Source organism: Manis javanica, chromosome 10, assembly GCF_040802235.1.
Source record: "Manis javanica isolate MJ-LG chromosome 10, MJ_LKY, whole genome shotgun sequence".
Taxonomy (NCBI): domain Eukaryota; kingdom Metazoa; phylum Chordata; class Mammalia; order Pholidota; family Manidae; genus Manis; species Manis javanica.
The window spans coordinates 57,571,381-57,597,996 of record NC_133165.1 but is presented as its reverse complement, the minus strand read 5'-3'; the positions used below and the strand labels follow the sequence as shown (position 1 = coordinate 57,597,996).

The following is a 26,616-nucleotide window of genomic DNA, read 5'->3' as shown; positions in this document are numbered from 1 at the left end:
AGCTGCAAAGGCCGAGGTGATGGCTGCAAAAAAGGAGGAAACATGGATCATTGTCTAACACTATACACAAAAGTAAATTCGAAATGGATCAAACACCAAATGTAAACCATGAAACCATAAAACTCTTAGACAAAAACAGACAAAAATCTCTTGGACATGAACATGAGCGACTTCTTCATGAACGTATCTCTCCAGGCAAGGGAAACAAAAGCGAAAATGAACAAATGGTACTATATCAAGCTTAAAAGCTTCTGTACAGTAAAGAACACCAAGAACATAAGAAAAGGACATTCTACAGTATGGGAGAATATATTCATAAATAACAGATCAGATAAAGAGTTGACATCCAAAATATATAATGAGCTAGCACAGCTCAACAAACAAAAAGCAAAGAATCCAATTAAAAAATGGGCAGGGGAGCTGAACACACAGTTCTCCAAAGAAGAAAATCCGATGGCCAATAGACAAATGAAGAGATGCGCCACATCGCTTGTCATCAGAGAAATGAAAATTAAAACCACAATGAGATATCACCTCACACCAGGAAGGATCGCCGCCATCCAAAAGACAAACAACAACAAATGTTGGCGAGGTTGTGATGAAAGGGGAACCTTACCACACTGTTGGTGGGAACATGAATTCATTCAACCATTGTGAAAAGCATAATGGAGGTTCCTCAAAAAGCTCAAAATAGAAATACCATTTGAACAAGGAATTCCACTCCTAGGAATTTACTCTAAGAATACAGCACCCAGTTTGAAAAAGACAGATGCACCCCTATGTTTATTGCAGCAGTATTTACAACAGCCAAGAAATTGAAACCACATAAATGTCCATGAGTAGATGAATGGATAAAAAAGATGTGATACATATGCACACTGGAATATTATTCAGCCATAATAAGAAAACAAGTCCTACCATTTGCAACAACATGGATGGAACTACAGGGTAGTATGCTCAGTGAAATAAGCCAGGTGGAGAAATACAAGTACCAAATGATTTCACTCATCTCTGGAGTATAAGAACAAAGGAAAAACTGAAGGAACAAAACAGCAGCAGAATCACAGAATCCAAGAATGGACTAACAGTTACAAAGGGAAAGGGACTGTGGAGGATGGATGGGAATGAAGGGATAAGGGCAGGGAAAAAGAAAGGGGGCATTACGCTTAGCATGTATAATGTGGGGGGCACAGGGAGGGCTAAGCTACACACAGAAGACAAGTAGTGATTCTACAGCATGTTACTATGCTCATGGACAGTGACTCTAATGGGGTTTGTGCGGGGTACGTGGTGAAGAGGGGAGCCAAATATACATAATGTTCTTAAAGTAATTGTAGATAGACACAAAAGAAAAAAAAAAAAATTTTAAAGGCCGTGAATGTTCTTCCTCTCTGCCTGTCTCTTAATGTTATTTTATCTCACTTTCCTTTTTAAACCTGTAGCCACACCTGGCTCTTATCTGCTCATGGAAACATAAGCTTATCTCTGCCTTTGGGCCATTGCTCCTGTGCCTACAAGGTTCTCACCCCAGCTGCTGTCCCTACTCCCAACACTGGATCAGCGGCCATGGCCTCAGTTTTCTACTGTCTCTAAAAGGCTGCCGCTGTCTACCTAAATAGCACTTCCAGTCTTGAGTTACACTGCTACCTGGTGCTGTTTATGGATAACTTCTGTTATAACATCTAAATCTTCAACACAGGGTCCAGCTCCAAAAGCAGAGACTGTGTCAGCACTTAAAAGAGTGATTGGCACAGCAGACCAAGCCCATTCCAAATCTCACCTGCAATCCCAGACGTGTCCTGAGGTGTGCTGGCCACATGGATGGGAGAGGGTGTGCTCTGGCCAGCTGCACCCAGGGAGTTCTGATTCAAGGCTTCCCAGAAAGGGTTCTTGAGACCAGTTCTCCCACTCCGTCCTGACCCAAATCCAAATGACCCGGTGGTGGAGCTGCTGTCAGCGGCAGCCATGCTGATCACAAATCCCCCACTGCCAGCGGGACCTGCTGACACCTTGGACGTGATGGGTGATAAAGTAGTGCTGCCGACCACTGACCTACTGGTCCCGCTGCTGGTGGTCAGGCTCATAGCTGCAAAGGCCGAGGTGATGGCTGCAAAAAGGGAGGAGACATAGATCATTATCTAACCCAATACACAAAAGTTAATTCAAAATGGAACAAAGACCTGAATGTAAGCCATGAAACCAGAAAACTCTTAGACAAAGACAGGCAAAAATCTCTTGGACATAAACATGAGCAACTTCTTCATGAATGTATCTCCCCAGGCAAGGGAAACAAAACCAAAAATGAACAAATGGGACTATATCAAGCTTAAAATCTTCTGTAAGGTAAAGAACACCATCAACAGAACAAAAGGACATCCTACAGTATGGGAAAATATATTCATAAATGACAGATCTGATTAAGGGTTGACATCCAAAATATATAATGAGCTAACACAGCTCAACAAACAAAAAGCAAATAATCCAATTAAAAAATGGGCATGGGAGTAAAAGAGACAGTTCTCCAAAGAAGAAATTCAGATGGCCAATAGCCACATAAAGTCATGTGTCATATCGCTTGTCATCAGAAAAAAGCCAATTAAGACCACAATGAGATATCAGCTCACACCAGGAAGGATCACCGCCATACAAAACAAAAACAACAACAAACGGCGAGGTTGCAGAGAAAGGGAAACCCTCCTACCCTGTCGGTGGGAATGTAAATTCATTCAACCATTGTGAAAAGCAATATGGAGGTTCCTCAAAAAGATCAAAATAGAAATACCATTTGACCCAGTAATTCCACACCAAGGAATTTACCCTAAGAATACAGATGCCCAGTTTGAAAAAAGACAGATGCACCCCTATATTTATCGCAGCACTATTCAAAACAGCCAAGAAATGGAAACAAACTAAGTGTCCATCAGTAGATGAATGGATAAAAAAGATTTGATACATATGCACAATGGAATATAATTCAGCTATAAGAAGAGAACAAATCCTACCATTTGCAACAACATGGATGGGGCTTTAGGGTATTATGTTCAGTGAAATAAGTGAGGGGAGAAAGACAAGTACCAAATGATTTCACTCATCTCGGGAGTATAAGGGCAAAGGAAAAACTAAAGGTACAAAACAGCAGCAGAATCAGAGAACCCAAGAATGGACTAACAGTTACCAAAGGGACAGGGACCAAGGAGGATGGGTGGGAAGGGAGGGATTAGGGCATGGAAAAAGAAAGGGGGCATTATGATTAGCATGTATAATATGGGGGGGGACAGGGAGGGCTAGGCTACACACAGAAGACAAGTAATGATTCTACAGCATGTTACTATACTGATGGACAGTGACTCTAATGGGGACGGTGCAGGGTACATGGCAAAGGGCAGGGCCAAAGAAAAATTATGTTCTTAAGGTAATTGTAGATTGATACCAAAAAACAAAAAAAGCCATTTTAAAAAGCCATGAATGATCTTCTTTTCTGCCTGCCTCTTAATGTCATTTTAAACCATCTACCTATTTAAACCTCTACCCACACTGGCTCTTCTCCGCCTATAACCTTGTCTCTGCCTTCGTGCCTTTGTTCCACTGCCTGCAAAATCCTCAACTCCAGATGAGGTCCCTGCTCCAAACTATGAAGTTGCAGTCATTGCCTCAGTTTCCTATTGTCTCAGAAAGGCTGCCGCTGACTACCTAAATAGATCCTCTGGTGATGAGATACACAGGTACCTGATGCTCTTTACAGAAAACTTCTGTGATAACATCTAAATCTTCACAACAGCATACAGCTCCGAAAGCAGAGACACTGTCAGCACGTAAAACAGAACCTGGCACTGCAGACCGAGCCCGTTCCAAATCTCACCTGTAATCCTGTAATCCCAGACGGGCTCTGGGGTGTGCTGGCCATGTGGAAGAGAGTGGGTGTGGTCTGGCCAGCTGCACCCAGGGAGCTCGGTTTTAAGGCTCCCCAGAAAGGGTTCTTGAGACCAGTTCTCCCACTCTGTGCTGGCGCAAAGCCAAATGCGCCAGTGGTGGAACTGCTGTGGGGGGCAGGCACGCGTGTCCCAAAGACCCCACTGCCAGTGGGGCCTGCTGACACCATAGATGTGAAGGGCGCTGAGATGGTGCTGCCAAACCCGGATGTACTGGTCCCACAGCTGGTGGCCTGGGTCACAGCTCCAAAGCCGGAGGTGATGGCTGCAAAAAAGGAGCAAACATGAATCATTGTCTAACCCCAGACCCAAAAGTAAATTCAAAATTGATTGAACCCCTGAAAGTAAGCCAAAAAACCATAAAACTCTTAGAGAAAGACAGGCGAAAATATCTTGGACGTAAACATGAGCGACTTCTTCGTCAACATATCTCTCCAGGGAAAGAAAGGAAAAATGAACAAATGGGACTATGTCAAGCTTAAAAGCTTCTGTACACTTAAGGGCACCATCAACAGAAAAAAAGGGCATCCTACAGTATGGGAGAATATATTCATAAATGACAGATCCAATAAAGGGTTGACATCCAAAATATATAAAGAGCTAACACACCTCAACCAACAAAATGCCAATCTTCCAATGAAAATGTGGGCAGGGGAGCTGAACAGGAGGTTCTCCAAAGAAGAAATTCAGGTGGCCAATAGACACATGAAAAGATGTACCACATCACTTGTCATCAGAGAAATGAAAAGTAAAACCACAATGATATCACCTCACACCAGTAAGGATCGCCACCATCCAAAAGACAAACTACAACAAATGTTGGCAAGGTTGTGGACAGAAGGGAACCCTCCTACACTGTTGGTGGGAATGTATATTCATTCAACCATTGTGGAAAGCAATATGGAGGTTCCTCAAAAAGTTCAAAATAGAAATACCATTTGACCCAGGAATACTGCTCCTAGGAATTTACCCTAAGTATACAGCAGCCCATTTTGAAAAAGACAGATGCACCCCTATGTGCATATATCTCATCACTATTTACGATAGTCAGGAAATAGAAGCAACCTAAATGGCCATCAGTAGATGAATGTATAAAGAAGATGTGGTACATATACACAAGGGAATACTATTCAGCCAAGAGAAGAAAACAAATCCTAACGTTTGGAACAACAGGGATGGAGCTGGAGGATATTATGCTCAGGAAATAAGCCGGATAGAGAAAGACAAGCACCAAATGATTTCACTCATCTCTGGAGTATAGGAACAAAGAAAAACTGAAGGAACAAAAGAGCAGCGGACACAGAACCCAAGAATGGACTACCTGTTGAAATGGACTAAAGGGAAAGGGACTGAGGAGGATGTGTGAGAAGGGAGGGATAATTGCAGGAAAAAGAAAGGGGGCATTACAAATTGCATATATAATGTGGGTGGGGTAAAGGGAGGGCTGGGCAACACAGAGAAGACAAGGGGTGATTCTACAGCATCTTACTACACTGATGGACAGTGACTATAATAGGGTTCGTGAGGGGGACTTGTTGAAGGGGGAAGCCTAGTAAACATAATGTTCTTCATGTAATTGCAGATTAATACCAAAAAATAAAAAACATTTTAAAAGGCCGTGAATGATCTTCCTTACTGCCTGTCTCTTAACGTCATTTTATCCCACTTTCCTTTTTAAACCTGTAGCCACACCTGGTTCTTCTCTGCTCATGAAACCGTAAGGTCATTTCTGACTTCGGGCCTTTGCTCCTGTGCCTTGAACGCCCTCACCCACAGCTGCTGTCCCTGCTCCCAACTCTGGAACTACAGCCATGGCCTCAGTTTCCTATTGTCTCAGAAAGGCTCCCACTGACTACCTAAATAGCTCCTCCAGTCATGAGTTACACTGCTACCTGATGCTGTTTACAGAAAACATCTCTCTCTTCACCACAGTATAGAGCTCCAAGAGTGTAGACTATGTTGGCACTTAAAACAGCACCTGGCTCTGCAGACTGAGCCCCTTCCAAATCTCACCTGCAAGCACAGACGTGTTCTGAGGTGTGCTGGCCACGTAGATGCCAAACAGTGTGCTCTGGCCAGCTGCACCAAGGGAGTTCTGACTCAGGCATCCCCAGAAATGGGCCGTGCCACCAGTTCTCCCACTCTGTCCTGCCACAAAGTCGAATGCCCCAGTGGTGGAGCTGCTGTGGGGGGCTGACATGCTCATCCCAAAGTCCCCACTGCCAGTGGGGCCCGCTGACACCCCGGATGTGAAGTGTGATGAGGGTGTGCTGCCACCGCTGCTGGTGGTCTGGGTTGTAGCTCCAAAGTCCAAGGTGGTGGCTGCAGAAGAGGAGGAAATGAGGATCATTGTCTAACCCTATACACAAAAGGATATTTGAAATGGATCAAAGACCTGAATGTAAGCCATGAAACATTAAACTCTTAGAAAAAACATAAGCAAAAATCTCTTGGACATAAACATGAGTAACTTCTTCTTGAACATATCTCCCCCAGAAAGGGAAACAAAAGCAAAAATGAACAAATAGGACTATATCAAGCTGAAAAGCTTCTGTACAGGGAAAGCCACCATCAATAGAACAAAAAAGCATCCTATAGTATGGGAGAATATATTCATAAATGACAGAACTAATAAAGGGTTGACATCCAAAATATATAAAGAGGTAACACAGCTCAACAAACAAAATGCAAATAATCCAATTAAAAAAATGGGCAGAGGAGCTGAACAGACAGTTCTCCAAAGAAGAAATTCAGATGGCCAACAGACACATGAAAAGATGCTCCACATTGCTAGTCATCAGAGAAATGCAAATTAAAACCACAATGTGATATCACCTCACACCAGTGAGAATTGCCACCATCGAAAAGACAAACAACAAATGCTGGCGAGGGTTCGGAGAAAGGGGAACCCTCCTCCCCCGCTGTTGGGAATGTAATTTAGTTCAATCACTGTGGAAAGCAGTATGGAGGTTCCTCAAAAAATTCAAAATAGAAATACCATTTGACCCAGGAATACCACCTCTAGGAATTTACCCTAAGAATGCAGCAGCCCAATTTTAAAAAGACAGATGCACCCCTATGTTTATCGCAGCACTATTTACAATAGCCAAGAAATGGAAGGAACCTAAGTGTCCATCAGTAGATGAATGGACAAAGAAGATGTGATACATATACACAAAGGAATATTAATCAGCTATAAGAAGAAAACAAATCCTACCATTTGCAAGAACATGGATAGAGCTAGAGGGTATTATGGTCAGTGAAATAAGCCAGGTGGAGAAAGACAAGCACCAAATGATTTCACTCATCTCTAGAGTATAAGAACAAAGTAAAAACAGAAGGAACAAAACAGCAGCAGAATCAGAGAACCCAAGAAAGGACAACAGTTACCAAATAGAAAGGGACTGGGGAAGATAGGTGGAAAGGGAGGGAGAAGGGGGTGGAAGAAGAAAGGGGGCCTTATGATTAACATGTATAATGTGGGGGGGGGGCATGGGGAGTGCTGTGCAACACAGTAGACAAGTAGTGATTCTGCAGCATCTTACTACGCTGATGAACAGTGACTAATGGGGTATGTGGGGGGGACTTGGTGAAGGGGGGAGTCTAGTAAATATAATGTTCCTCAAGTAACTGTAGATTAATGAAATCTACACCACAAAATAAAAAAATTGGAGGAAACAGCTGTGGTGCTGCCAAAGGCTGTCTGGGTGCTGGAGATGGTGCCAAAAAGAGAGGCTGTGGGTTTCAACCCAGGAAAACCTGACCACACAGTGCTGCCAAAGGCTGGCTGGGGTGGGGCCGGGGCTGCTGAGCTTCCAAAAGGAAAGGAGCTGCTGAAGCTGGGGGCCAGTGCTGGCTGGCAGTCCACATCTGCTGTCTGTCAGTGGCTCCGAACGAGTGCTGTGGCATGACTCCAGGATAGGATGGGACGGGGGGCCTGGTGCCAGAACTAAAGGGAATGTTGAAGGCTGGGGTAGTAGTGCTGCTAAATGTCAGTGCAGGCTGGCTCGGGGCAATGGGGATGGAGGTCGTGAGGGTGCCACTGAAGCCACCGAAACTGGCTGTGCTGCTGCCAGCAGCTGTTTGGATGGTGCTGGGCAGGGACTGGCTGAAGGTGACGGCTGTTGTTGGAGCAGGCGTGGCCAGAGCCTGCCAAACTGAAGTATGGAGCCCATGGCTGGGCAGAACTGGCAGCAGAGGCAAGGGGGAACCCAAAGAGGACAGGCTGGGGAGTGGAAGCAGTGGGGCTGGTCATGTTGCTCACAGTGCTGGTCACACTGCTCACACCAGAGCCAAAGACAGGCTTCCGGGCGGAGTCTGCGGCTGTGCCGGTGGTGATCCCCCAAGCCACTGCTGAGGGGACGCTGACACTGGCTGGGCCAGGGATCAGAGGGGCATTCGTGCTAGTGCCTGAAGTAGTTGTCTGACTGAAGGAGGAAGGAGTTGACAAGGGCAAAGATGTAGGTAGCCCTGTGCTGCTAAAAACAGGACTGAAAGTGAGGGGCAGTCTGCTGGTAGTCGGGGTGTGGGCAGAGCTGGAAGATGCCTCTGTTGCGACTTGGGAATGGCTGGATGGCACAGGATCCTCCTTCCCACTTTTAGATGGAGCCACAAAGATGGGCTTGAACATGGGATGTGCTGAAGACACAGCAGGAGCTGCTGAGGCAGAAGGGTTAGCAGGTGGTCTGCTCAGCGTTCCAAAGAGAACACTGGGCTTCAGGGTGGGGCCTAGGGCAGGTGGGGCCTGGGGTTTGGCAGATGTCTCAGCCTGAGAGGCTGGAGGTGACTTGGTGGTATCACTGGCTGGTATTGCGGGAGAGGCAGGGGTCAGCCCCTAGAAAGGGGTTGTGGATCTCGAGTCTGGGGAAGAGTCAAGAGGGCCCAGAAGGCCAGGTGTCTGCAGGGGCAAACGGGCCATGGGCATGGCTGTTAGGCAGGGAAATACATATGAGTGGGGTGGAAAGAGTACAGGGTCAGCAAAACCCCCTAGAAAGGACTCGGTTAACCAGTTAAATCCAGAAGTCCAGAAAAGATTCAGAGTTAGTGAGTTAATCAGTTAAAGCTCAAAAGGTCAAGAGAACTTGGCCTTGAGGTTTGAATATTCCCCAGATAAAAGTATCTGAGCACAGCCCATGTCTTCATTGTGTCCATTAGACCACTGTATGATTTACTCTAGCCTGCTAAAAGGCCCACCTATAAACAGCAAAGTAAAGACAGGGAGATCCCACCTTAAAGCCAAAATTGTATTTAAAAAAACACTAGGAAGTTTCAGAAGAAAGATTCTTAACATACTCTTTAGCAAACAAATAACTCTGCCCACCTTGGAGGAAAGGCAGACAGTCTTAATAAGCTAATTTTTCAGAATTACTTAGAGGACTGATGAGTAACTTAATGTCTCATCAAAGATACTTGAGACAACTTACAAGCCCACACCCTAGCCCTCTGTCACATTCCTGAAAAATCCTTAAAAGAGGGAGCCCCCAGCCTTTCACTGTGCTCCTATGTGAGGTCACCCGCACTTTCTAAGTACGGAACCTTTTAACTTTAAACTCCCTCTTTTCAACCTTTCAGGGTGCTGCACTCCTCTCTCTGAGGTCACCTGCACTTCCTAAGTGCATAACTTCAACTCTTCCCAACCTTTCAGGGCAGTCCTCTCTCTGAAGTCACCCACACTTTCTAAGTGTGTGACCTTTTAATCTTAAACTCTTTCTCTCCAACATTTCAGGGCACTCCTCCCTCTCTGAGGTCACCTGCACTTCTTTCTGGCTAAGTAACTTTAAATAAAACTTTTATTCTGCTTCACTACTGTGTCCCTGCCCTTCAATTCTTCGTCACGGTGGGGACAAGAACGGAGTAAAATACACAATGCCTCCCCCCCAACATTGCCACTGCAGCAGATTCTAGGAAGAACAGAAAATGTCAACTATGGTATCTCAAACGTGATGGTATTTGGTGCTCTAGAAGCCTTGCTGGGCCAGGGATACAGGAGTCAAGAAATATGACTCTGGGAACCGTCTCTGGAGTGTGAAATTAACCCATATTCCTTACCAGTCTTATCCTCGAAGATCCTCTTCAGCCACTGTGACTGAGCTTGCTTCTCCTGGTAATACTCTTTGACCGTGATCGAGCAGCCGATCCAGGGAGCTGGAGGCTACAAAGAGAAAAAGGAGAAGCCAAGCCAGTCAGAAGGAAGTGAAAGAAACTTGTACTGACTCTTCCGTTCCTGAGATGCAGGGGAGCCAGACTGGGTGGGCAGGGGTGGGTGGACAGACCATACCAAGATCAGCAGGATCCCTCGCCTGGAGGGCACCAGGGGAAACTTGCGTCTGCGTGGCTGGGAGCTGCTGGGTGTTGCTGGAAAATCCCAGGAGTTCTGCTCCCTACATGTGGTTGTATCTGCAAATAAAGTATCAGACTTACTTTCTTCCTGCTCTCTTCCAGAAATGGAGAGGTTTGTCTATCCAGCCTAGTTTTTAATACTGAACTTTCACTAGGTGTCTCTGAGATTCTATCTTCTATGGTTTGGGTGCTTGGATGGTGTTAGCAAGATTATTTCTAATAGTCAAGACGACGTGAAGTGGTCATTGCTCCAAATGCTTGCACATGGTTGCTTACTGGACAGAAATTGCCTGGTCTGCTCAGATTCCCCCACCTAGGCTTACCTTACCCTAAACCCCCCAGGTGGCCTGGGTTATGCTATATGAGTCTGGGCAACCTTTCTCCCTTACCAGACCATAAACCGTGAAGGACAGGAACATCTCTCTCTGTAACTACCAAGCCCCACACAAATTAAGGCTCAGTACGTGTTTCCAGTGGGTTGTGGTCCATGCGCTCTCCATACAATACTGCCAACACATGCCATGGGTTCATCAACTTACCCTGTTCTCCCTGGGACTCCTTGTTTACCGGCGGAGCAGAAGAGCCAGATCCCTGAGGACCGTCCTCTTCTCTGTAGTTGGAAGAGGCACAATTAAGTTTAGAAAAGCACTGGATAACTTCTTACACCCTCCTAACTACCAACTGACCAAGGTCTAGAACAACCATGACTAAGATCTCAGTGTGTCAAGACAACAAAAAGAAGCAAATTCCTAAAGAAATGAAGGGAGGCAGTTCACAGAAGCCATAGACACCTTTGTCTTAAAACAAGCAGAAAACAATCTTCAGAACCTTACATACAACCTGCCAAGTTTCTGAGAGTCCTAGTCACACCTCTATCTCTAAGAAAGCGGCATTCTAGTTGGGCACCGAGGGGGTCAGCTGGGGTCTAGAATGTGAAGCCTGCTGCCCACCCCCATCAATCACTCTGTTCACTCTGTCCCATGCAAGCCCTTCCCCTTATGCCCCAGCCCCTCACGCTGCAGCATGAGGGGAAGCAGAGGCCGGTGTGGTCACACTGTGTGACGACTGCAAGAGACGAGAGCGATTCAGGGCGGCACCGTCTCTGCCCTTTAGATGTGAACCATTTTGATTCTCCAAATCGGAGTCTCAGAAAGCCTAAGAGCCAAGTAAATTTCCCTCCTTTCCCACCCTCTCATTAATCCACACAGCAAATCACCAATTACCTCATTTTCTTTTCTGGACTCGCTGGTGTCTGTGAGCAGGACGAGGCTGGGCTGGAGAAGGGTGAGGCACTGGGACACCTCTTCCAGAGCTAAAAGCCAAACACAAGTCATGTGACTGACCCTTGGGAATAACATAGGATCTGACCTTCAACATAATTCTGTGGCTCTAATCCATCACTGTATATAAAGTCTCCTTTTCAAGTGACTAAAAAAACATTTCTTTGTGAAGTGGGGCTTCTGAAAAGTGAGTCAATTGCCAGTATTTGAAAGGGTTGTCATTGGCCAAAGTTGGAAAAGTTGCATCAGAAAGAGCAGCTACACTCTTTCTGAGGATCATGAAATGTTTATAAAATATCATCAGTTCATAAAGAAACACAGCAAGAATCATACTGGTCATCTTTGGAGTTAAGTACGGCATCAGTGCCTGCTTATTATCCTGCCACTCCTGTAGATAGGGTTTGTTCTTCTATCTAGAATTACACGACCTTCAGTTAACAAATGCGGAGGGAAAGACAGAATTAGAACATCAGCATTTTGCCACAATGGACATAGACAAAGGCGAAAAATGGTCGCTAAAATAAGCAGGTGAAAAGCTCATAGGAACAATAAAGGGAAGGATCAGACTGACACCTGAGCCCAGTGGGAGGCAACCACATAGCACGTGCTCCCCGATGTGATGCGATCAGAAGTGCACAGCAGCACCTCTGCCCAAATCACTGAACTTGAAACTCATCAAGCCTCAGGAGCCAACTGCCCATTTACAGGGAAAATAGGGATAGAGTACTTGTCAAAATGGCACCATGACGAAAACAAAATCCAGAATGTAGTAAATTTTATAGAACATAATGATTCAGACTTTTCAAAAGTAAGAAAAAGCGTAGTAGTAGTACCGTTGATTGAGTCTAACAGGCCTGACGTCCCTGCAGAGGGGGAGGGCGCGCGCGGCCGCCGCCCCAGCCCATGAGCTCCGCACCTGCGGTGAGTGGCCAGCCCGCGGGGGAAGCCTGACAGCTGGAGGCCGCCAGGGGGCGCCGGCCGCGAGGGCCCGGAGCGCCCGGGGAGGTCATTCTCTGAGGCCGGCGACCTGCCGCCTGCGGATCCTCGGGCGGGCCGAGGCGCTGGGAGCCGGGGCCCGGCAACCGGGATAGGCGGCATCCTGCCGGGGCCCGCGCACCCCGGCGCTGTTTCTGGCGCGCCGCAGGTCTGCGGAGGGGTTCTGCCACCGCGGGGAGCTCGCCGGGCCGGCCGCCGGCCTGAGCAGCGTGCCCGGGAAGGTGGAAGCCCCGGTGCACGCGCGCCTCCCGCGGTCGACCCCGCAGCTGTCCGTGACGCAGGGGTGACTTCCCGCGCGCCTGCGTGTCGGGCCATGGGAACCCGAGCCCCGCCCCCGAGGGATCGACGGACGGCGGAGGCCACGTCCCTCGCCCCGCCCACCCCCGGCAACCCGGCGCCCCGCCCCTGGCGCCCCGCCCCCGGCGCGGAGGTCCAAGCATCATCGCTCGGCCCAGGTCTGTTAAAAAGTTGATTATTTTTACCCTGTCTGCTTGTTAGGCCATCAGATACAACCTTGTATAATGCTAAGTCTGAAACTCTGAGTGTGAATTAAGTCCCCTGAAATGTAAATTTCGGTACTTACTTTGGTGGCACTTCTTGAATGCTTACTATGGACAGTGTAGACGCATGAACACTTTACATGTACTGCCTCACAACTACCTTACGAAGTAGGTCAAAATCATTATTTCCATAAGTGTACAACCTTACCTTCAGACTTTTTGTTACATATATAAATACCTTTAATGCTCAAAAAAAAAAGTCTAAGAAACATGTGAACCAAACACAATGAGTTGATTTTTGGTCCCTGATTCAAAGTAACTGTAATAAGACAGGGAGGGTAAGAAGGGCAAATTGGAGTGATAATAACTAACATTAAGTCATTATTATTCAGAGGAATAGAGGCATTGTGGTTATTAATGTTCAAAAAGTTTTTAAAATACACTGAAGTACCTACAGGTGAAACAACGTGTTTGTACTTTAAAACACAAGAGGAAAACTAATTTGGGGTGGGGGTGTTGATGGATCAAGACTGACAAAACACTGTTAACTGCTGGAGCCACATGGAGGTTCATTATGATATTTTTCCTTCCTTTTGTGTATATATGACATTTGACATAAAATTGTAAGAAGGGGCAATGACTATGTATGTCAGGTCTGTTGTGATCACTGATTGAGGAAATGTGTGTACTGTGCTCAGCAGAGGGCCTAGTGCAGAATAGATCCAGGTAAACCTTCGTACTATTATGCTCTGCATTGCCATAACTGCTTGGCCGGGGCCTTCATCTCCTATATTTGTCATTTATCATTAATGTGTCATTTATATTACTCTAAGAGCCTTCTGTACGGATGAAAACTTATGTCAAATTCTTTCTCCTCTCAAAAACGTCCTTCACGCATGTGTAACTTTTTTTACAGCTCCTATATATTGGGTGCCTGCTTACTGACAAGCACTGTAATGGGTGCTTTTCAAACATTACCTTCAATCTTTATAACAATCCTTTAGAGATGAGAAAAAGAGAGTTTAGGTCATTTACCTGCCTAAGAGTCTATAGCTACTAAGTGCCAAAGCCAAGATTTGAACCCAAGTCATTCTGGTAGCAAAACTTGATCTGTTCTCTAGTCTATATTATATCCTTTCTAAAAATAATTATAACCACTTATTTTTAAAACTTTCATTAAATTCCCAGTGCCTAGAGGATGAATTTATGACCCAATGCAATTCAGACTCAATCTACCTTTTTATTCAAATTAGTACCATTTTTTGAATTATTCATCCTCTGTCTATAGTAATGGCTCTGTCTTGTATCAGGTTTCCACATAGGCATTCTGGGCTTTCTAGTTTGTTCCACTGGTCCATAGTGATCATTCAAGGGTTGGTAACTGCTGTTAGCTTAGAGGTGATCTCAGCATCTGACAGAAGGTGGCTGGTAAACACTGCATAATCAACTAATAAATGCAAAGAACCCAATTCTGCCACACCACCAGGTGCATGTACCTGAGAGATGCCTCCAGTAGAAGTGTAGGAACTGGTAATGGCATTGCGGCTGGACATACGGATTGCCACATGTGCACGTGCCCTTCGAGCAGCTCACAGCAGAGTTGCAGGTTCTCTTACCCAGCTTGCCATCTGAGCTCTGGGAACTGAGGCCTCTCTTCAGAGGCCCAGGCCTAACAGGGAAATAAAAGGGGAAAACACAGATGTGCTACTGAAAGACACCAACATTGTTTTAAGGCTTCATCCACGGTCACAAAATCGTTCTAACGCAATGGAAAAGGATAATGTTGTTAATTTTACTGTTAATTCAGCTACTGTTAATTCTCACAAAGTCAGAAAGGGAAAGCTCAGTATTTAATAAATTAAAAGTATGATTCTACTTATATATACTCTAGGAAACAAACACAAATCTATAGTGACAGAATGGGGACCAATGGATGCCTGGCAACAGGGATAGGATGAGAGGGAGATTTTAAGGCTTCACCAAGGGGCATGGGGAAACTTCTGGCAGTAATGGTCATGTTCATTATCTTGACTGTGGTGATTGTTTCGTGGGTGTGAAAGTTAGACAAAATAGTTATTTTGGCAAGTTACTCAAAATGTTCCTCTCTGATTTCAAAGAGGAAAATTTATAGGACAATAATTCTGATAAGGATACATGTCAAAATTGATCAAATGGTACACTTCAAAGAGGCACAGTTTATCTATGTCAATTATACCTCAATAAAGGTGTTAAAAAAAGTTTAAGAGGAACCAACCACTTTTTCTAAGATTCAAACTGAAACAGAAATTCCCTGAACATCTTTCCTGTGAAATAGTCATCCAACCTTTGTGACAGCACAGACAGCTCACTGTCTCCTGGCTGATGAATGTCAACCACAGAGCAGTTTATCCCTGCACTAGATGCAAGCATACTTTCTCTTTCACTTACTTCACCTATGGATCCCATCTGGAGCCAAGCCAAGCCAATTGTCCTCCTTTCATGTGATAGTCCTTCAGGTTTTTGCAGGCCATTATCCTTCCCTCCCTCATTTCCTTACACCCCTCACGTTTTTCCTCCTCTGGGCTAGTGCTTATGTACCTATAGAAACCCCTCACCCACCACCACCCCAGGACATCTTGAGTTGCTTCACTCTCTCGCAGTGAATTTCGATCTGTGTCTGTGTCCTCTTGCAGGGCAGCACAGCCAACCAGCAGCCCTCCGCGGACAGCAGGACTAAGGCATTAGGACCACCGCTGACCTGCCTCCTCCTGGTCTTTGTTCTGCCATCAGCCCAGAGGAGGAGCATGTTAAGCTTTTTTGGTAGCCATATCATAGTGCTGACTCAATTTAAAAATGTAACTTACCCCAAGCCTTTTCACACACATTTCCAGCCTCTTTCCCTTCCAGCCAATTCTTCCTCAAATATAATTAAGCTAAAAGGCAGAAATCTCACATTTTTCTTAAATTTCGTACTACTACATTCTATCTATTGCACAAACCTTGTGATCTTTTTGTTACATACTTGGTTATTCAGTGTATCTACAAACCCTCTTAGCCTTATCATATTTTATGCATATTAAAGAAAAATAGTAAAAGGAATTAGACAAAATAGTTATTGTGGCAAGTTACTCAAAATGTTCCTCTCTGACTTCAAAGAGGAAAACTTACAGGTCAATAAGTCTGATAATGACCCTTTCCCAAACAGGAAATCTCACCCAGATGGATTCTCACTTACTCGGGCACAAAAGCAGCAGGGACTCCGGTGGCCACCTCGGGCTTAAAAGCTGAATGGCCACTCCCACTGCTGTCATGGCACCTGTGACAAATCACAAACCCTCAGTTAGATGATACGACCTCTCCTTTAAAGCATACTTTCATATTCCTGGGGTCTTATACTCTTTCTACAGAACATAGGTTCATGCTAGACAAGAAAAGGTTGCCTCAGATCTCAAAGATTCAGGAAGGTCAATTTATTCTAGGACTGTCCTAATCTACTAAGAAAAGTACAAAAATGCATCAAGACCTTTTGAACTATTCAGGTGTACTGGTTATTAGCTAACTTCTCACCAAAGCACTGCAATCACAAATTTAATATCCTACCATCTGTGAACTAAAGACAAAAAAACACTTTAGTGACCCACCTACACACATCCCCCAGTGCTCTCACTTAGTTCAGTCTGTAAGAGAAGAACTTCAAGGGTCACAGATAAGGGCCTGCACATGGCGCATATAATCACTGCTTATTCCAATTATGGGAAACACAACACAGAGCCTTCCGTTATAGGCTCACTGGGGTCTAGACAAATTACCAACCTGGAGAACATGAGAAACCTGTTTTGACCATAAGAATAGTTATTTTCTCTCTGACCTCCAACACACCATCTCCCTCTGCCTCTCCTGCTTTGTTGGCTGACATGAGCTCAGACTGCTCACTTGTAAAGCATATCCCTGTATTCATTACCTGATCTTCCAATGTTACTTATAATCAATCTTCCAATGAACACACTTGCATTTATTAGTATTTCCTTACCTAATGTTGCCATCTACAGTATCAAAGATGGCCAGCTGTGAACCTGCAGGTTATGGCCAACCTGGTGTAACTGATGAGGACAATGGTTCTATTTCTCAAATGTAGGGCCCACTGTCTCCTCAGAGCATGTTTCCTTGACCACCTTATATACAGAGCTCCCACTTTCTCATGACCCTTTTATAGCACTGCTTTTTAAAAATCTTTATATACTTACAATCTATAATTACCCTGTTTCATTGATTACCCAAGTCCCAGGAGACCTTTGTCTTGCTCACTGCTCTATCCACAGTCCCTGGAGTAGGCTCTGGCACATGGTGGGTCTTGGAATTTGTTGAATTATAAGAAAATTCTTAACTGACTCCTTGGAAAGCCACAAGCAGTTCTGCAGCTTACTCAGCACCTTCAACTTTCTCTCTTCCCATCGAGGAAACAGACTGCTTCCTCTATTTTCGTTACATTTTCAAAAACCAAATAATGAAACTGGTTTTATTCTCATTACTCATAAAGCTACCATACTCCAGTCTTCACTGATCTTTGCTAAGTATTTCCTTCGGCACAAACATAACACCTAAGCTGATGGTCACCCAAATAACTGACCACCACAAGGGGAAGACTTTCAGCATTCTCTCAAAATAAAATTTAACACATTTATATCAAAATATGAAGCTGATGTGGCCACTAACTGTTGGCTTTTCTCTAGTTCTTATGGAAAAGGTATATTATAAAATGTATGTAACCTGTGCCTAATGAAAGGCATAGCATTAAAGCGCTTGTTACCAACTCTTCCATGAAAGCCAAAGAAGGGGATCTGCCATTCACACACAGGAGGTGGCCTCTGATTCTTTTGGGGAGTGATCTCTCTTTCAACAAATCCCAGGAGCCCGTGTGGGAGGCACGTTGAGTACTCTGCAGGGCATGTTACCTTCTTTTCTCCTCCTGACCAGCAGCAGATGTTTGGTCTTCCTCTTCCTCCACTGTCCTTTTCTTCCTCTTCCAACATTCGAGGGCAAGCAGAACAGCCTCCTTTGATCATGGGTCTGGGGCCTTAGGGATCTGAGCTGCTCTGTAACAGAAAACAGGATTCTAGCATTAAGATATTCTGATCATCATGCTACATAGCATGAACTTCAGGTGCTGGAAATCAGAAGCTATCCAACAAGCAAAAGGGTACTTTATACACTCACACAAATGGCCCTTAGCTGTTAAGCTACAGTCTTGGGAAAAACCCAGAAAATAAAAAACTGCTCAATAACTGGAACTTAAGATTTCTCCCTTACATAAGGAGCTTCTTCCTTTCCTTTGAGTGAGTTATTCTCTCAGATGAACAACTGCAGGAGAATAAAGTGGACACACTGGGAGCCTTTTCCTCCAGCAATGCTTACATTGGAAAACGAGCCAGGTTGCTCCCGGGAGGAGCGATCCGCACTGTCGAAGGCCTGCACACCACTCTGGAATGACCGCGAGACAGCACACGCTTCCTGTGACCGCCATTCTGGCACAGCGTGGGAAGCACACAGGAATACTGCGCCTGCTGGATTGGGTATCGTCTTGGACGTGTTATACCAAAGTGGTGTGGTGAAGTCCCACAGACCCTGTGGAGAATGGGAGACACATTATGGAATCAAAGCAGCTTAGCAGAATGACAGAAAGTTTAAATTCCTTAAGAACCATGTGGGTTCAGTTATTTTCCAGAGAGCTTAAGCCTCTAAGCAACACAAAACAGCATTTTTATGGCAAATTTCCCCATTTCACCTAAGAGCAGAAAGTGGCAGGTACTTGACAGCTGTCCCTGCAATGGATTCAACAACTTTGAGGGGGAAATTGAAAAACTGCCCATACAAGTAAAACTACAGTGGAAGAAAAGTGTGTGTAAGGACGTGCAGGGACAAATTTTACAAGAATCCTTCAGTATCTTATGCTAAGTCATCAGAAATATACTCCCAAAGTCAACCATTTTAAAATCCTGATTGTTCACCTTTTCAAATAAATGTACTTATCAAGGATCTAGTGTTGTCACCGAAGTTTTGAATTTTGTTGTTATCACTCAACTGGGACTAAACGAAAACACAAGTCTTTTTAATCTAATCATCTTTATCAGCCAAGTTATATCCATCCAGGACATTTCCTGGGTACACCTCTTTGAGTTCGGCTGATACAATTTATTGGTCCAAAGATAAAAAAGTAACAAAACCTTTTAGAGTACTATACTTTACAGACAGAAGGTAGTCTCACCTGAAGCAGGGATATTTTAAGTGATTTACCAAGTATTCTGCTAAACCCATACTGTATTAAAGTTCAGAGCTTTAAGAACTGAAAGAAGGATTTGCAACAACGTGGATGGGGTTAGAGGGTATTATGCTCAGTGAAATAAGCCAGGCAGAGAAAGACAAGTATCAAATGATTTCACTCATCTGTGGAGCATAAGAACAGAGAAAAAACTGAGGGCACAAAACAGCAGCAGACTCACAGAACCCGAGAGTGGACTAACAGATACCAAAGGGAAAGGGACTGGGGATGGTGGGTGGGAAGGGAGGGAGAAGGGGAATAAGGGGCATTAGGATCAGCATACATCATGATGTAGGGGGGTGGGCATGGGAAGGGCACTATAGTACACAGAGAAGACAAGTAGTGACTCTTAGCATCTCACTACGCTGATGGACAGTGACTGTAATGGGGTATGAGGGGGGGACTTAAAAATGGGGGGAAGTCTAGTAACCACAGTGTTGCTCATGTAACTGTAAACTAATGATACAAAAAAGTTAAATATTAAAAATAAAATGAATAGAAAAATGACCCAAAAAAAAGAAATGAAAGAAGGGAACAGTTCTGGCAGCACATCTCATAGCAAAGGCTAAAGGGAGGCAGGTAGACGCGCACCAAGGTGTCTGAAGAGGTGAAAAGGACACAGAACCCACTTAGGACTGAAGGAAAAAAAACCTTCAAAGTCAAGTCCTCCGTCTGGGGAGAGTCAGCGTGTCTTACCGGTGGGAAGGCCTCCGAGGGGACCCGAGGAAACGAGTGGGGACTGACCGGTGAATAGGATCACCGCGGGCCCAGGGGGCCGGCGGGGCGGGGCTTGTGGGGCGGGCGCGGCTTGCGAGGAAGGCCTGGCGCGCGGGTGGGCGCCGGCTCCTGGCTTCCGGATCGGGGTCGGGCTGCGGGGGGCGGAGCTTGCTCAAAACTCCTCCCATTTGAAGCGACGAGCGAGCTCTGTCCGGCGGGCGAGCGGCTTCCGCGACTCTCTCCTCCAGACTGTCTGACTTCGGTAGCGCGCCTGGGCTAGAGGCGGGCGGGCATTGTGCGCTGGCGGCGCGCGCTCCCAAGTTGCCGGGAGACGGCGCGCGAATGGCCCCTCGGGGCTCGCGGCTCAGGCACCGCCCTGGCCGCGGTGGCCCCTCCCAGCCAGCTCGGCGGGCACCAGCGCGAGACCCGGTGGCGAAATAGCGAAAAAGAAAAAGGAAAAGGAAAAGCACTGAAGTCTTTCATGAAATTCAATTGGTATAATGTGAACTTCCTTTTTCTTTTTTTCTTTTTTATTAAGGTATCATTGATATACCCCGCTCTGAAGGTTTCACAAGAGAAACAATGTGGGTACTACATTCACCCATATTATCGAGTCCCCCCATACCCCATTGCCGCCTCTGTCCATCAGCGTAGCACGGTGCCACGGAGTCCCTACTTGTCTTCTCTGAGCTACACTGTTTCCCCGTGACCCGACACACACCATGTGCAACAATCAGAATTCCCCTGAATCCTCTTCTCCCTCCCACGCCCCTCCTCTTCGGTAAAGGCTAGTCGCTTCTTGGAGTCTGTGAGTCAGCTGCTGTTTTGCTCCTTCAGATTTGCTTTGATTTAATACTCCACAAATGAGGGAAATCATTTGGTACTTGTCTTTCTCCACCTGGCTTATTTCACTGAGCATAATACCCTCTAGCTCCATCCATGTTGTTGCAAATGGTAGAGTTTGTTTTCTTCTTATCGCTGAATAGTGTAACATTTTGTATATGTGCCACCTCTTCTCTATCCATTCATCTACTGATGGACTGCTTCCATATCTTGGCTGTTGTAAACAGTGCTGCAGTAAACATAGGGGTGCATATGTCTTTTTGAACCTTGGATCTTGTTTTCTTTCGATTAATTCCTAGGGGACTAAAAACGGTAGTTCTATTTTAAGTTTTTTGAGGAACCTCCATCCTGCTTTCCACAATGGTTGAACTAGTTTACATTCCCACTAGCAGCGTAGGAGGGTTCCCCTTTCTCCACATCCTTGCCAGCATGTGTTGTTTGTCTTTTGGATGGTGGCGTCCTAACTGGTGTGAGGTGATATCTCATTGTGGTTTTAATTTGTATTTCTCTGATGGCTAGGGATGTGGAGCATCTTTTCATGGGCCTGTTAGCCATCTGAGTTTCTTCTTTGGAGAAGTGTCTGTTCAGACCCTTGGCCCATTTTTTAATTGGATTATTTGCTTTTTGTTTGTTGAGGTGCATGAGCTCTTTATGTATTTTGGATGTCAACCCCTTGTTGGATATGTCATTTATGAATATATCCTCCCATACTGTAGGATGCCCTTTTGTTCTATTGATGGTGTCCTTTGCTGTACAGAGGCTTTTCAGCTTGATACAGTTCCATTTGTTCATTTTTGCTTTTCTTTCCCCTGCCCGGAGAGACATGTTCACGAAGAAGTTGCTCATGTTCATGTCCAAGAGATTTTGCCTGTGTTTTTTTCTAAGAGTTTTATGGTTTCATGACTTACATTCAGGTCTTTGATCCATTTCTAATTTACTTTTGTGTGTGGGGTTAGACAATGATCCAGTTTCATTCCCTTACATGTAGCTCTCCAGTTTTGCCAACATCCTCTTGCCCTCTTCTTTTGTGGTTTGATGAGTTTCTTTAGTTGTACGCTTATATTCCTTTATCTTTCTATTTTATGTCTTTACTATAGTTTTTTGCTTCGTGGTTACCATGAGGCTTACATGTAACAACTTACCTCTATAACCACCTATCTTAAGTTGATAACAACTCGAGTTTGGTCCCATTCTAAAATATTTTTACTCTCCTTCCCCCAACATTTTATATTTTTCATGTCACAGTTTACATCTTTGTATCTTGTGTATCCTTTCACTAATTATTGTGATAATTATTTTTACTACTTTTGTCTTTTAACCTTCATAGTAGCTTTATAAGTAATTAATCCAGTACCTCTACTATGTATTTACTTTTCCAGTGAAATGTATTTTTCATATGCATCCTTGTTAGTAATTATTGCCCGTTCTTTTCAGTTTAAAGAGAACCCTTTAGTATTTCTTGTAAGGCAGTGTAGCATGATAAACTCCATTAGTTTTTGCTTGTCTGGAAAAAATGTTTCTCTCTCCTTCAATTCTGAATGATAACTTTATTGAGTAGAATATCCTTGCTTGACATTTTTTTTCTTTCAGCACTTTGAATATAGCATGTCACTTCCACCTGGCCTACAAAATTGCACTGAAAAGTCTTGATAGTCTTTTGAGGGTTCCCTTGTATATAATGAGTTACTCTTCTCCTGATGCTTTTAATATTCTCTTCTTGTCTTTAAATTTTGACATTTTAATTAATGTGTCCTGGTGTGGATCTCTTTAGGTTCACCTTTTTTGGAACTCTTTGGGATTCCTGGATCTTGATGTCTGTTTCCTTCACCATGTTAGGGAAGCTTTCAACCATTATTTAATCAAATAAGATTTCTGCCCCTTTCTCCCTCTTTCTCCTTCTAGGAGCTCTATAATGCAAATATTAGTCTGTTTGATGTTATCCTATATGTCCCTGAAGCTATCTTCCCCTTTTTTCATTCTTCCGCTCTGACTGAATTCCACTGTTGTGACTTGCTTTTGATCAAGGAAATGTTTGTTTACAGAAGGGACATGTGCCTCTTGAAGGCAGAGGCCAGTGCTTAGCTGAAAACATTCTCTTTCCCTCTGCTCTGCTGAATGGCAATATCCCAGATGGTTATGGCTCTATGGGCCTGGGTTGCAATGAGAGAATGATTGGAGCATAGCCCCAGGTGACCAAGGAAGGGCACTGTTACAGGTTGAATGTCTGTGTCCCCTCAAAATGCATTGTGATGATATTTGGAGGTGAAGCCTTTGGAATGTGATTAAGTTTATGCTGGTTCATGAAGAATTCATGTGCTTATAAGAAAAGACACCTAAGAACTTCTTCTCTTGAATGCTATCATGCCATGGGAAGGATGCATTAAAAAGTTGGCCACTGAAAGCTAAGAAGAGAGTTCTCAGCAGCCACCAAATCTGCTGTTCCCTTGACCTTGGACTTCCTAGCCTCCAAAACTTTGAGAAATAAGTTTCTGTTGTTTAAACCACTCAGCCTCTGATGTTTTGTTTAGCAGCCTGAGCAGCCTACGACCACCAAATTGCATGAATGGACCATGACCTCATCTATCTTGACCAATATAGCATCCAAAACCATGGATTAATCACTGTGCAATACTGCCTCTTCACTGCCACCAGAAACTTCTTTATGAGACTTAATATTACTGAAGAAGCCCTTTATAGTGTATTGCAGTTCAAAATGAAAGAAACCTAAAAGAATACAAAATTAATAACACAAAGGAAGAGCAAACACCAAGCCAGGTACATTGGCCCTTTAGCTCACCCATAAGCTGCAGACAGTTTCATTTCTTCTTTCACTTAAACCGGAGTGTGGGGAAGTTGGCCTTGTGCTAACGGTGTTGGAGGAGGTGAAACAGCTCAGAGACAGGATCTAAAGAAGTACAGGGCTAGGAAATCCTGCTGACTGAGTCCTGCAATGGCAGATTCCAAGTCAAAGATGTTCTTCCTCTCTTCTCTCCCTCTAACTTAGATTTCTGAATGTCCCTCAGAAGCCTTGTTTGCTTGTAGGCATGAAAAGGCTAATTTGATTGGGGCCAGGTCTCCGGGTCGTCTGCTAGTTTCCCATGAAGATTCCCTTTGAAGATCAGCTCCTCTGAACTCCTGCTTTCTCTCAGTGAAGCTGGGGTTGTTGTTTGCAAAGTCAAAGAATGAACTTAGCAAATGCCCAAAGTAGGAGAATCAGGGAGAGGCTTTTATTGAGAAATAAAGTGAGAGGAAAGAGCTCTTGCATCACACCAGGAGGGGACAAGAGAGCACAGGGTGATGCATTGTCCAGGGGATTTATAGTTCATTGAGGATTTTCATGAATGTGGGTAAAGGGCTAGGGGTGCAGGCTTGTACCACATGCCCTGCCCCCAAGGTGGGCTGGGTTATTATCTGTTTGCTAGGGCTGTTTACAGTTGAGATACAGTGAAGTCATGGGTTATAGTGAGGTACCCTTGCAGAACACTCAGACATTCCAGGCCAAGTTGCTCCTGGCCTTTTGACCTTTAACTGATCTCACTGAAGAAGTCTGTATTCCTAGTCTGCTATCCTTTATATTGTTACACTGCTTTGACTGTAAATATCCTGCCTTACTTTTTCTGGAGGCTCTTACCCTACTCTGACTACACCCAAGGCCTCTGTGTCATCAGCACTGTCCAAAGTGTCACATTCTGTCAGGTCTTAAGAATTTTTCAAAGTGGCTTCACTCTGATTTCCAGGGTGTCCTGATTATTTGCGATTTTAAGGCTCACCATGTCTTTTCAGGGAAGTTTGATTTCTCGCTTTCAAATCATTGGCTTCCACCAACAATCACAAGACACAAAGCATGCTGACAGTGGCATCTGCATCATTAGATGATTTGAGAGGCAGAAAAATATCCTCCCATTCAATAAACATTGGTCACATGCCCACTCCATACTAGGCACTATGCCAGGCATCAAGGCATAACAGTGAATTCATTTTATATGTGGTTCTTACCCTAACACAGTTTTCCATCAGGTAGGGGAAATGGAACAAAAAAGGTAATAAATTAAGTACATACAAATGTGGGTTTGGGGGAAGAGAGTCTGATGCTAGTTTAGGGTCTTCCAAGAAGCAGTCACCAAGGAAGATGTGAGGTAATGCAAATAATGAGTATTGTGGGCTGAGTTGTTCCCCATCCCACCCAAAATTCATATATTCAAGTCCTAACCCCAGATCCCATATGTCATATTGTGATGGTATTTGGAGGTGGGCTCATTAAAAAGGTGGTTCAGTTAAAATGAGGGCATTAGGGTGGGCCTAATCCAACCTGAATGGTGTCCATATAAGAAGAGATGCCATGTAAGGGATGGGCATGCCCAGAGGAAAGGCCCTATGAGGAGGCAGTGAGAAGGCAGCCATCTGCAAGCCAAGGAGAGAGGCCTCAGGAGACCCAAACCTGGGATCCCTTAGGCTTGGGCTTGCAGCCTACAGAACTGTGAGAAACAAGTATCTGTTGTCTAGGCACCCCGGTCTATGGTCTTTGATTATGGCAGCCCTAGAACACTAATGCAGTGAGTTACCTCAACAGCTACTGATGCAGGATGAGCTGGGAAGGGACAAAGCAGGTGCTGCCTGTTCCCCATGCAGCACTTGTCTAGGTGGGTTGTATAACTGATTGAACAGTATCCCCCAGAATTCTTGTCTACCTGGAAATAGAGCCCTTGCTGATGTATTAGTGGATGATCTCAAGCTAAAAACCATCCTGTATTTAGAGCAGGCCATAAATTTAATGACTGGTGTCTTTCTAAGAGAAAGAAGAGGACAATGTGGACAGACACACAGAGAAGAGGCCACATCAAGATAGAGGCAGAGATTGGAGGAATGCAGCCACAAGCTGAAGAATGTCTGGGGCCACCAGAAGCTGGAAGAGGCAAGGAAGATTTCTCCTCTAGAGCCTTCAGAGGGAGTACAGCCCTGGCAGCACCTTGATTTAAGACTGAAGACCTCCAGAAAAATGAGAGGGTAAGTTCCTCTTGTTTTAAGCAACTCCATCTGTGCTAATTTGTTACAGCAGACACAGGAAGCTAATACAGGGGAAGTTGTGCCTCTGAACAGCCCATAGGACCATGAGGGAGGAAAGATAGGGACTTTGCCCAGCTTCCTCCTATGTCCTGGAGGATTGCTGCCCTGAATCCATTTGCCTCCTGTTGCCACTTTGGCAACTATATGTGAAATGTGCTGTGTGTTTGAGATGTGTGTGTATTTTTCCACAGAGAAGCAAAGATCACAGTTTGATAACAATCCTATGGGTAATGAAAGATGTGCAACCTCCATGGGGAGAATCTAGCAATATAGATAGTTATCTTTACCTATAGCAATATCTATTGCTGAATTGACACACCACAATGTGTTTTCAATACACGTAAAACAAAAGGTGAACTTAGCTTTTCACTGCAGCACTGTCTGTGTGAGCAAAAGACTGGAAGCAACCTAAATGTCCCTCAGTAGGGGACCAGTTAAATAAACAGGGATGAGATAAATTCAGCAGAAATATGAACAGGACCACAGATGACCAGAAGAACGTAAGCACCTTAGCTCATTCCCAACCCTAACCTGACCCTGAGAACCTACAGGGAATGGACCTGGGGCTCAAGTCAGTCTTTTCTACATTCTAATGGACAGAGAGACCCCAAATAGTATTCTAGAACGTGTGAACACTGAAGTCAATTTTTATG

At 44.7% G+C, this 26,616-nt stretch overlaps 2 protein-coding genes and 1 pseudogene across 2 annotated transcripts in view; 1 reads left to right on the top strand and 2 right to left on the bottom strand.

Annotated features, from left to right (window-relative positions):
• Nucleotides 1-1,908: 1,908 nt before the first annotated feature.
• LOC108387251 (uncharacterized) lies at nucleotides 1,909-18,544 on the bottom strand. Its single transcript, XM_073214270.1, is given in 12 exon segments — nucleotides 1,909-2,107; nucleotides 3,860-4,194; nucleotides 5,943-6,251; nucleotides 9,978-10,080; nucleotides 10,207-10,325; nucleotides 10,808-10,878; nucleotides 11,492-11,580; nucleotides 14,541-14,597; nucleotides 14,599-14,713; nucleotides 16,259-16,339; nucleotides 17,976-18,116; nucleotides 18,480-18,544. Coding segments are annotated over 12 exon segments (1,512 nt in total). The 3' UTR covers nucleotides 1,909-2,080.
• Nucleotides 7,087-9,966, bottom strand: LOC118967276 (putative nuclear envelope pore membrane protein POM 121B; annotated as a pseudogene).
• Nucleotides 12,958-26,616, top strand: part of LOC140844094 (meiosis regulator and mRNA stability factor 1-like) — a 70,557-nt gene continuing 56,898 nt past the window's right edge. Inside the window, exons 1-2 of the mRNA XM_073215551.1 lie at nucleotides 12,958-12,999; nucleotides 25,691-25,903. The gene's annotated coding sequence lies outside the window, so the exon portion shown is untranslated. The remainder of the gene's footprint in view (nucleotides 13,000-25,690; nucleotides 25,904-26,616) is intronic.